General features: G+C 41.4%; 1 protein-coding gene across 2 annotated transcripts in view; it reads left to right on the forward strand.

Annotated features, from left to right (window-relative positions):
• TTC3 (tetratricopeptide repeat domain 3) overlaps positions 1 to 12,097 on the forward strand; it is a 74,508-nt gene that overhangs the window by 23,003 nt on the left and 39,408 nt on the right. For both annotated transcript variants that reach the window (XM_082221300.1, XM_082221301.1), the window contains exons 12-20: positions 751 to 805; positions 2,035 to 2,197; positions 2,293 to 2,341; positions 3,880 to 3,982; positions 8,332 to 8,389; positions 8,911 to 8,968; positions 9,289 to 9,364; positions 10,428 to 10,556; positions 11,199 to 11,279. In XM_082221300.1, the coding sequence (XP_082077426.1) occupies positions 751 to 805; positions 2,035 to 2,197; positions 2,293 to 2,341; positions 3,880 to 3,982; positions 8,332 to 8,389; positions 8,911 to 8,968; positions 9,289 to 9,364; positions 10,428 to 10,556; positions 11,199 to 11,279 (772 nt within the window). The remainder of the gene's footprint in view (positions 1 to 750; positions 806 to 2,034; positions 2,198 to 2,292; positions 2,342 to 3,879; positions 3,983 to 8,331; positions 8,390 to 8,910; positions 8,969 to 9,288; positions 9,365 to 10,427; positions 10,557 to 11,198; positions 11,280 to 12,097) is intronic.

A 12,097-nucleotide genomic window follows, 5' to 3' on the forward strand; every position in this document is an offset into this window, starting at 1 on the left:
CTGCTGATCGGATCAGCTGATAAGCGGCTTATCGCTATTAGCGGCTGATCTGCTGATCGGATCAGCTGATAAGCGGCTTAGCGGCTTAGAAAAAGGGGGGGAGGGGAAAAAACCAGCAGGAACTCGCAAGACATTGTCGTCTTGCGAAGCAAGCCCATAGGAAATTCGTTTTGCGAAGCACCTCCAAAACGGAAAACTCTTTTGTCTAGTGAGTTTTCCGTCTTGCGAGGCATTCGTCTTGCCGGGCACCACTGTATATTGGACCTTTCAGAGATGTCCTCTTCTGTTGACGAAGCCTGTTAGCATTGAACTGTTGCCATGTTGGTTTGGGTCAATATCTTTCTTCGTATCCTCTGAGAGTACTCGGAAGGAAAACCTGGCAGGAACAAGCGTTCAGATAGAAGGAAAGACTATTGACTGTCTTACTCAGTAGTCAGCAGCATTCAGGGAGGTAAACGTGAAAGGCTTTGGTTCTGCAAGGCTAGGTCTGTGAAGACAAAAATACCCCCTCCCCCTGGTGAAGTCAGAATTTGAACCTGGCTCCCCCCAGGAGGAGATGTAAGTTGAAGAATCCTCTGTCTGCTCTCCAGAATGGGAATTTATGGTGAGTGAAATTTCTTCTCTTTTAAAGACAGAACTTTCTCAAGTTTTTGGATTTAGTATTGCAATTTGAAAAGCTTAAAAATGTACTGTATTTGAATGAGAACATTTTCCTCATTCATTAGTATCTTATCTTCTTACTGTTTTCAGAAAAGCCCTGTGTGATGGGAAGAGAGCCACAATTTTGAAGCCCAACTGGCCAAAGGTTAGCTGCATTTCTTTGACAGATCTGTCTTTGCTGGAACTCAAGTCAGAAAACATTGAACATTAACCATTATATAAACAGGAAGCTTCCCTTTTTGAGTTAATTTGACTAGTTATAAATCACTGGTGGATAGATACCCTGTATGCAATAGTTTTATTTATTTAAAAAGCATTTCTAAACTGGTTAATATAGAAAAAAATCTCTAAATGTAATATATTTGTGAGTAGGTAGAAATTATGTCCTTGGCAGCTTCTTAATTGAAAGAACCCATACCAGTTATTTTTAGGGCATGGTCTCTTTGGGCTCCTTTACCCAATTTTAACAAGTACGTATTAGATTCACTTTCTGCATCTAGTGTTCTAATGATCTAATGTTGATTCATGTTGATTCTGGCTTTCTACCATGTGCCGGCATAGGATTGGATCCAGTGATCCTGTCGCCAGAGTTTTGCTCACAGAAGAGGCACTCCCAGTGCCCACTTAGAGAGAGTGGGGAAATTTGATTTTTGCCCATTTCCCATTCATTCCCCAGAAATGCTCTCCCTGGGGTTTGGTGCCACTTAATGAGAAGTGGTACAGATTGTAGTGTGATACACTATTGGTTCTTCAGGGGTTAAAGTTTGAACAGGAGGGAGAGGTGGAGCTCAGTAAAGGAGGGGCTACCAACACTTAAGTTTCTACTCCAATTGAAAATCCCTCCAATTATTTATTATTTATACTCCACCCATCTGGCTGGGTTTTCCCAGCCACTCTGGGCGGCTCCCAACAGAATATTAAAAACACAATAAAACATCAAACATTAAAAACCTCCCTAAACAGGGCTGCCTTCAGATGTCTTCGAAAAGTCAGATAGTTGTTTATTTCCTTGACATCTGATGGGAGGGCATTCCCCGGGGTGGGTGCCACCACCGAGAAGGCCCTCTGCCTTGGTTCCCTGTAACCTCACATCTCGCAGTGAGGGAACCGCCAGAAGGCCCTCGGAGCTGGACCTCGGTGTCCAGGCAGGATGATGGAGGTGGAGCCGCTCCTTCAGGTATACAGGACCGAGGCCATTTAGGGCTTTAAAGGTCAGCACCAACACTTTGAATTGTGCTCGGAAACATACTGGGAGCCAATGTAGGGTTGAGCTTTTAGACTCATGTGATGAAAATAGGAGTGAAAATGTTTTTATTTGGCAAAACGTGCTCTATTTAGGGGGGTGGTAAGTTCTTTGTTGTTGTTTTTTTGTAGGGACACTATCGATTCTGTGATTCACTCTATCTCTTGGGGGAGCACAAAAAAGCGCTAGAAGCAAATGAGAAAGGCCAAGAGCTGTGCAGAAATAATCCTGAAGGAATTAAGGATCTTATACAGCAACATGAGAAATTTAAAAAGCAAATTGATGAAATGAGAGGTAACCTTTCCTCTTTAGGATTGTCTTTAAATACAATAAAATACTTTGTATAATAAATTTTATTTAGTGAATCAATTTTTTTATCATTTATTTAGGTGTGAAACAACATAAACACAGAATAAAGAAGGCAGTAGTTCAGAAAAAGTAAGTTTAATTCTATTTTACTTTATATGTGAAAGTAAATAAAAGTCAAGTAACAATGGGCTAAATTAATATTTTACCAGCACAGATTTGGTACCACTACAGATTTTGACAAATTCATGAGGTATAGAAACACTATTTCCTATTAGTAAGAATGCTTCATTAACACTTAATTTCTGTAAGTGTCAGGCTCTCAAAGATTATCCCTCTTTTAAATTTAAGATGAATTAAACAACAACAACACTGCCTTATGGTTCAATTTAAACAAACACTAAGAAGCTTCAAAACGGTTGGCTGCACATAAATATTCCTTAGAAGGGCATATCTTTACTGTTTTCCACACCTATGGATTGCATGGGCAAAAAGATTTTTAAAGCAATTGAAAGTGTTAATCCACATGAAGTCATGCTCTTAATTAACATGGGTGTTCAAAGAGGGAAATAGCCCATTGATTCCCCCCCCCCCAGTTTTTATTTCTTTATTTAAAATATCCTTCAGCACTTCCAGAGTGGCTTTCAAAAATAAGGTAAAAATACAGTAAAATATAATAAAGAACAATATAAAGGGTCTTGTGGAAGACTAACAAATTCATTCTGGCAGAAGCTTTATGCTCAGATGTGTTGAAGTGTTATCCGGAGTTGTGGATGCATATATGCATGGCTATAGAGAGGGAGGAATTGTAAACAGTGAGGTCAGAAGGCAATGGAATGCAGAAAAGTGCAGACAGTGATAATTACCTTGTTAAAAGTGACCATTCACCCACATGTTTGTTGCCCTGGTGTCTTCTCTGCTTAGGGACATGGGTGGCACTGTGGTCTAAACCACTGAGCCTCTTGGACTTGCCGATCAGAAGGTTGGCAGTTCAAATCCCCATGACGGAGTGAGCTCCCATTGCTCTGTCCCAGCTGCTGCCAACCTAGCAGCTCAAAAGTGCACCAGTGCAAGTAGATAAATAGGTACCACTGTGCCAGAAAGGTAAGTAGCATTTCCGTGTGCTCTGGCACTCGTCACGGTGTCCCGTTGTGCTAGAAGCGGTTTAGTCATGCTGGCCACATGAGCCAGAAAGCTGTCTGTGGACAAATACTGGCTCCCTCGGCCTGAAAGCGAGATGAGCGCTGCAACCCCATAGTCACCTTTGAATGGACTTAACTGTACAGGGGTCCTGTATCTTTTTTTACATTCTCTGCTTCCAATGTTGGAGCAGTGTCAATTGTTCTGAAAGCTGCCTTCAGAACTGTCCTTCACTCCCTAGAAAAGGAAAACAGCCCTGTGTGCCTCTCTTAAGAGACCAGCTGCTCTCTTCCTGCTGTAAAGAAGGGAAGTGGGTCCTGAACGAAAAAGGTTGCATTTGTAGATACAGTTATTCTTAATGTAAATGTTGCAGAAAACAACTCTTCACATCTTATGATAGGGTGTTGCTTTATTTTATTACCAAAGAATGATGGCAAAAGAACGTTTCCGGATCCTAAAACAATTCATAATCTTCTGGCACCCCCCTCCCCCACAAGCAATGTGTGTTTTATTTTGAATTATTGGTTTAGTTCTACAGAATCTCCTTCAGTCAGTGCCCAGGAATCAAAGAAGTCTGACAATGAAAAGAAAACGCAGCCTGACAACAATCTTGGTAAACAGAAGCATACAAAGGTAAGTTGTTTTCGTTTGCTTGTTTTTAAATGCAAATGCTACTGAGAGCTGCTGTCTGGAAGACAGTGCTGTCAGAAATTTCCTTAAACATGAATATATTTTTCAGGGTTCTTAGGTTCCTGCTCCTTACCTTGCCAACCCTGACTCTGCTGTCGCTTTAACTTTTTGTTGGCAGTGATATAGCCTGGCTTTGTGTTAATTTATCTCACTTTAAAGTTATTTGAACTTGGCAAGCAACTAGCTACTTGGCCTGTTATAAGAAGATCTGTGAATGTGACTGAAAAAAACAACAAACCTTTTAAACATAGCACTTTTTAAATCATGAAAATAGTTCCATTGAACAAAGCCAGTCTTGCTTCCAAATAAATATGCATAGGATCAGCTTTAACTAGGAATTTTTTAGAAGCAAGAGTGGTTGCTACTGGGCGAAAATAGTATTTCTCTATGAGATAGAAAGCAAGTGTCTGTGCTGCTTCGTTGGTAGCCATATATATTCTTAATCCGGAAATCTGAAACATTTCAAAGCTCAAATAGCTGAAGAGCATAATGTAATAGCACAGGCTCATCCATATTGGTTGATTGTGAAGCAATACATAGAGTGATATCTCCTGGATTCTAGCACCAGTTAGAAGTCACAATAGCAAATATAATACAAATTCCATTTTTGTTATTTATTTGACATGCTGTTGGATACGAGAGAGTTTGCAATTTTGTCCAAGTGCAGTAAATAATGTTTCCTGCTAGCCAGTAACAGAAATCCTTCCCTTCGCTTGCAGGAGAAGGGGAGGAAGGCTTAGGCAAACTTCAGGCTTACTTTTAATATCTGCCTACTCTTAATGCCAAACTATGTTTTCCTCCTACAATTAAATGTAGTCATTGTTTGAAGGGGAGTTTTGTGTCTTGCTCTTCAAGAGTAATTTTCTACCCACATTTCTAATTAAGATTTCCTGTTATTCTTAATAATTTTGTCCTGGCTTAGCAAAGTCATAAACGGTTTAATGTTGCATTTTAACGTTGTTCAACCCTGCCTTGGGACCTTATGGTAAAGGGTGAGTAGGGAATAACAACAAAAACAACAACCTGCTATTTTTGTATCTTTTTCCTTATCTGCCTTCCGGTCCTTTTTGTTTCTGTTAAGTAACCTTCCCCATTATTAAGTTTTTTTGGCTATCTTTCAGCAGCTTCCAAGGTGGCTCATGGTATAATAAAAACAAATTTAAAATCAGGCTTAATTCCTGTCCCAGGTGAAAATAGCAGTAAGACAAAAATAAAAGCAACAAGGTACCAGTAAAAGCAGCCATAAGAACAGCAAGGCAGTAGTAAAACCATCTGAAAATAAAATATATAAAAATCCTGGGAGAATAGAATTGTCTTCATCTGGTGCTAAAAGTCCAACAGAATTAGCTCTAGCTGAGCATCTTTGGAGAAGGTTCACGTAGGCAAACTAAGGTCCAGGGGCCGGATCCGGCTCATTCGCCTTCTCAGTCCGGCCCGCGGACAGTCGAGGAATCAGCATGTTTTTAAATGAGTAGAATGTGTGCTTTTATTTAAAATGCACCTCTGGGTTATTTGTGGGACAAAGGAATTCGTCCATTCCCCCCTTCCCAATATAGTCCAGCCCCCCACAAGGTCTAAGGGACAGTGGACCGGCCCCCTGCTGAAAAAGTTTGCTGACCCCTGACGTAGGGCTTTTGGTCTTGGTGATTCATAAACTTCCAGTGCATCTTATCTAGTTGATACCATTTTACCTAGCTGTAATTCTGTGGATGGGACTCATGAATTTACTTAGTCCCTTGACATCAGGAGGATGGGGTTGCAGGCCCTTCACGTTACTTTGAGAGTGCTTAACCTGTCCGTCCTCTTTACCTGCCATTGTGCAAATAAGTAGTAGAGTGATGACGACTGTTCTAGATGAGAGACTGTTGGCTCAGCACAGTTAGCTGAACCTGTGACAATGCATACAAAGGAAGTTAAGGGTGGACCTGCGAGGAGAAAGTGAGTCATTTAGCCGTTTAGAGAAACGAAACGAAAGGGAAGGCTGTAGACTTGAAGATTGCCAAGTGCATATGCAGAGTTAAATTACAGCGGTGCTCCTTTTCAATGGGAGGAAATTTTGGCAAAAGCAAGAAAAAACAGGTATTAAACAATTACGTTGGGTTTTTATTTGACAGTCTTTAGGATGCTAACTGGGTTTTGAGCAAGTAATAACTTGAAAACTTACTTCCCGTTCAAATTGAGAGGCTTCTTCTTTAAGAACAGTAGACATGGCTGCTTCCTGCCAATCAGCAGCAGGGAAACTTGGTTCCGCATAAACTGCAGCCGGAGCTGATAATATCTGAGCCCCTCAGCTCTCTGTTTGGGGCAAGAGTTGGGGCAGGTTCTGTTTTGTTCACCAAGAACATCTTAAGAGTAGTGGAGCTGCAGCTGGTCACCTTCCTGCTAGCTGCTGGAAAAAAAGGAGCATATAAGCCATTTATATAGTGCTTTCAGATGTTCAGAGCACTCCATGTACATTATTTTGTAATTGTTACAACTTTGTTATAGAGGTTGGTATTTATTATCCCTGTTACACAGATGGGGATGGTGGGTGGGCTGAGGGAGAATGGATTGCCTGAGATCCCATGGGTGAGAGTCAAGTGGGGCATTGCATTTTAGCTCTTTCTCTTGCTTACTATGCTACAGCAGCTCTTATATTAAGGTTTTTATGAACCAGGCTGCACAGAAAGAACCTTTTCAAATGCCTTCTTAATCTCAGTCGGGTCAGGAAAGGAGGAGTGGATGGATTCATTCTGTTGTGAAATTTGATAAAAGCAATCACATTCTGCATTTGAAATGCAGTTTCTTTTGCTAGTACCCGGAGTGGGGCATGGAACAGGATGAACTGGGCCTAATCTCAATTGATTGGCAGACAGCAGTTGATACTGTGACTGGGAAGGTCATTGATTCCAATCTCTCTGCCCTGCTTAACCCAAGATTCTTAGCATACAGTTGTACCTTGGATCCCGAACACCTTGTGAGTCGAACGTTTTGGCTCCCAAACGCTGCAAACCCGGAAGTGAGTGTTCTGGTTTGCGGACGTTCTTTGGAACCCAAACATCTGACGCGACTTCCACAGCTTCCGATTGGCTGCAGGAGCTGCCTGTGTAGCCAATTGGAATCCGCGCCTTGATTTCCGAACATTTTGGAAGTTGAACGGACTTCCGGAATGGATTCAGTTTGACATCCGAGGTACCACTGTGTAGGAATAATTAATACCCTGCATCAAGGTAAAGGGTAAAAGGACCCCTGACCATTAGGTCCGGTCGTGACCGACTCTGGGGTTGCTGCGCTCATCTCGCTTTATTGGCCGAGGGACCCGGCGTACAGCTTCCGGGTCATGTGACCAGCATGACTAAGCCGCTTCTGGCGAACCAGAGCAGCGCATGGAAACGCCGTTTGCCTTCCTGCCAGAGCGGTACCTATTTATCTACTTGCACTTTGACGTGCTTTCGAACTGCTAGGTTGGCAGGAGCAGGGACCGAGCAACGGGAGCTCACCCTGTCCCGGGGATTTGAACTGCGACCTTCGGATCGGCAAGTCCTAGGCTCTGTGGTTTAACCCACAGCGCCACCCGCCTAAAATTTGGTAAATAGCAATAGGTAGATTGAAGCATAGGTGCTGATATATCACACCCTTTTTCACTGTGTGATCAGGAAAAATAGTCCAAAAATGGGGATATACATGAACAGAGTTGAAGCTTTGAAGTTCCCATCCTTTTCTATAGAGCCAGGTTAAGAGGCAGCAAAATCTACCCCCTCCCTATCTTGAGCACAAGGATCACCAGGGGTTGTGAGCATGTTTAGCCCTACCCTAGCAGCTTCCTGAATGCATCCATTTACTTAACTTCATGTAAGTGGGTTGGTTGGGAATTCACTCTTGCTGGGGAAAAGTGAAGCATTCCTGTTGCACACACCTAGGCAGCGATGGCTAAACCTGCCTTCCAGTCCTTAGGTTGGGCGGTGTAGCTTCCTCCTAAGTTGTATTATGCCAGTTGGGTGTGTTGGGCTTCAGTTAAGAGTACACAGAGATGCTTTGCATTCTTCCCCAGAAATCTTTGCCATTAGTAACTGCACATCTGATTTAGCAAGTATTATAACATTGCCAGCCTGCTCTGAGCACAATTAGACAAGGAGATTTGAAACTCGCGGCCTAAGTTGCCTTCCTGGTAGAATCATTTGAGTTCTTCCATTTCCGTGGGTGAACACGCACAACACTTCATATCAAGGAAATCTATTCAGGTGGGTGGTTTTAGCAACATGCCCCTTTCTGGTTCAGTGGGGGGAAATACTCATTTTAAAATCTTTTTACAGGTAGCAGCTAATACCTTAACTAAAGAAAACAAAGATCGTCTTTCAGATATTTCGTCAGGTAAGTTAAAATAAGTTAGACCATATGTGTTCCATGGTATGGATACCCCAAAACATTCGTGTGTCAGGCAGAGGCGCTGACTTGGGCCCCCCAATGTGGGTGTTGAACGTCGGCACGCACCGTGCCGTAATGTTGCTCCATCATGATGGAGTGGCTCTGGTGTCGCTACAACGACTGGATCAGGGCCTTCGCACACTGTCCCCTGCTGCCCTCCGTATCTGGTGCCTCTACACACAATTTATTCCATTTCTGTTCAGCAATCCTTGCATCTTTTTTTCTCTGAGTGAAGCTTGAAAATTATTGCATAGACCAGGGTAAAGACATCAGAATTCTCAGTCAGCTTTGTACAGTGTTGGCACATAACAATCAGTTTCTAAGCGTTAGCATGTTGCTTTTTTCAGCCCTGTCAAATTTTCAGCTTCTTTGTACAGTTCCTTGGAATTTTTGATGCAAAGTGTGTGGTTCTTTTTAAGGAAAATAACCAGGTTCAAAATGATTTCCCCCCCTTCCCCTCATGACAGGGCTGAGGGAAAATCCAGGAAAATCCAGGAGCAAAATGAATGACTTTGAAAAGACAAGGTATTGTTTCTCTTGCATTATAATAGTGGAAATACTTTCAGATTCAGAACTTCCCTTTGAAATGTTTTTGGGGTTTCACCTTAACACCTTTATTTATTGTAGCTTTCATACCTGGGTGTCCACTTTTTTTAATTGGCCGTGATAGCTTGGGGGGGGGGGACGTCACCAGGACACTGGTCCCTGGTGCACATGAGAGGTTGGGGACAATCCCTGCTTCCCAGGGACATGTTTCCCAGGTTGTGGGTTGTTGTTTTTTTTAGAGCATGAAATGTGTGTGCATTTAAGTTGTTGACAAAAGTAACTGTATTTTTTAATTCCAGAGATGAGCTGAATTCAAAAACTGATTCTCAGAAATGTCTGGACAAACAGAAAGCTCCCTGTAGTACTGTGCAACAGGTAACAGATATGTAAAAAGTGTGGCATTAAGAATTTACTGAATGTCAGGAATGCTGTTTATATATGGTTGGTGAAAGGCATGTAGAACATTAAACAGCAGCAGCCTCCACTGAATATTTAAAACCAGGCAGTTTTTTATTATGGGATTCTGTTCATAGTGTTGCCTTCACATGTGAAACACAGCACCAAGTACTTTTTTTAAAATTGTGGGCTGTATCTAACACTGCAGCTCCACTGGTGTGCTATACATCCATGCCTGCAGTGGAGCTTTCTTCTGTCCCCTGGGTGTGCTCAAAATCAGCTCTTGGGGGTTCAGGGACACTGGAATATATTTTGGGGGCACGTGGAGGAAGGAGAGGAAGTCCTTTTGTGCCAGCGGAACCCCACGGGTGCAGCATTGGACACAAGCCCTTATTGGCAGGTTTCCTAGTCTCAGCTGGGATCTCTTCCTAGCCTGAAGTCCAGGGGAAGACCACAATACATTATGCCAGCTGCATAAGTCTTTACCCACTCTTAATTGCATGTTATGTTCGTAGTAGTCTTCAGACCAGACTGCAATCCAAATTGAGATGATAGAGAGCTATATGCTAACGATTGTACAGTTCTTTCTGTAAGGAACAGGGTGGGTTTGTCTGAAATGGGAGCAGGGGTAAGAAACATTGAATTTGTCATGAAAGTTCTTCCTTCTTAGTGGACAGTGGCATCCTGGCCCTGCTCTTATTCCTGGAGGAAAGGGACAAGTGGGTCCTTATAAACAGAATAGTCAGATCATGGGAGTGACCTGTTTCTGTCCCCGTCCCCCATTGACTTTTATCTATGTTACCAGCTTGGCATAGTACATATTTTGTAGGGACTATTTGAATAGTCTCAAGGTCTCCTGGGTTTGTTTGTGTTACAGTTTGTGTGCCATTTTAGCTCCCTAGGATTGCTACAGAATTAACATTTAGGTAAGAAATAAAAATGTGAAATATTAAATTTAAACAACATGTATTACTGGTTTGATAAGCATAATGTTTTGATAAAGGAAACAAAGACAACATTTGTCCCTTGTTGATTTCTGCAGGGGACACTAATACTGTCGTTGAAGAGTACTGTAGAAGATGGATGTACATCATTGATGGATCAGCGCTTTCACAATGCTGAACAATCCTTTGCACGATTGTTAAGTGTTCTAGATCCATCCAACCTAAAGGTAATAGGGAGAATGCCATGGTCTGCTCAAGATAAGTTTTACCTTCTGTATATGTTTACGGTTCTTTTAAGCATTCCTAATAAAAGGGTAAAGGTTAGTTTTATTAAGTACATCCACTATTATATTGTGCTAAGTAATTGAAATTTCTGGAAAACAGAACAGGAAATATGCAAAATGTTTTTTCAGTGACTCTGAAATCCATCTTCCAGGTTTTGTGCATTTTGTGTAGACAAAGGGAAACTGTCTTTCTAATTTCTGTGTCATAGTAAATTATAAAGGCAAAGTAACTTATTTCTACGATTCAGTTCTCTGTAAGGCTAAGGGTGGCATCCAACATTAGAAATAATCAGCATAAACTAATTGAAATCAGTGGGCAGTTACTTAACTCCATTGATTTCAGTCTACTCTTTAGTACGACCTGGTTGTATATCACCCTAGGTGTTTGCAAAATGTTGGGTTAAAGATTTATGAACAAAGTATTATGAACAAAGTTGAGCAGACAGAAACTGAATGTATATAAAGTACAGGTTCCAATGGATACAATTCTTTCTGTCAAGTTTTGTTAACTTGAGGATGTGACTTTTAATGACAAACCATTTTTTCTTGTCTTCTCTTTATTATTATTTTTTAAACTTGATGCAGCCATTGAAGTTTGCTGTTGTTGATTATGTCGTCATCCTCTATGGCTATGCTACTGCTCTCCTTGGAATAGGGCAGCCTGAGGTAAGATTCAAGCTATTACGTGTTGGCCAGGGCCCTCCTGCCAATGTCTTACTAGAACAGTGGGTGGCTGCTGACTTAGCCAGCACAGGAACTAATAACTTGTTCCCATCTAAACTGTTTGCAGGGAAATGCCATCTTTTTTATTTGTAACAAATTTCAAAACTTGAAATCATGAAGTTGAACCCATATGCAAATGTATTGTATAAATAATCTTCTTCAGTTTGAAAAAATATTTCATCCATATGTTCAGTGAGTTGTGTGCAGTCATGGGGATATTGTTTTATTTAAAACAGAGTACGAAACTCAAGAATCCAAGGACCTGTAGGCAAGGAGTCCGGAAACTTAATGACTGCTATCCTGACATGAGACAGAGATTATGTAACATTTTTATCATGCACTAGGGAAGTCCACATTTAAATTTCAAAATCTAAAAGTAGCCTACTTCTGCAGTTCACGTCACTATGGTGGAAATTTCCAAGAAAAACTTTCAATCATGCATAGTTCTGTCCCATAGGTGCCTATATTTTTTGCTGAAATGCAGTCATGGAAGGCAAATGTATTAGTTTATTTTACTTCGGAAGCCTTTTGTATCCTTGTGGTATTAGTAGCCTTTGTGGTATACTGCACGTATTGAAAACAAAAATGGGTCTGATTTACCGTATCTATGAAGGCATCAGATGTCATTCTCAAAATTCTCAACCTCAGTTATTTTAAAATGACTTTACCTTTATGGTAAGCATTTAACATGCTATCCCAAGAAGTCTTGAAATCTTCGTCGTGTGCTGTAACTATTTTTGCTTTATATTTCTTTTGCCTTT

Source organism: Podarcis vaucheri, assembly GCF_965113315.1.
Source record: "Podarcis vaucheri genome assembly, chromosome: 4".
Taxonomy (NCBI): Eukaryota; Metazoa; Chordata; class Lepidosauria; order Squamata; family Lacertidae; genus Podarcis; species Podarcis vaucheri.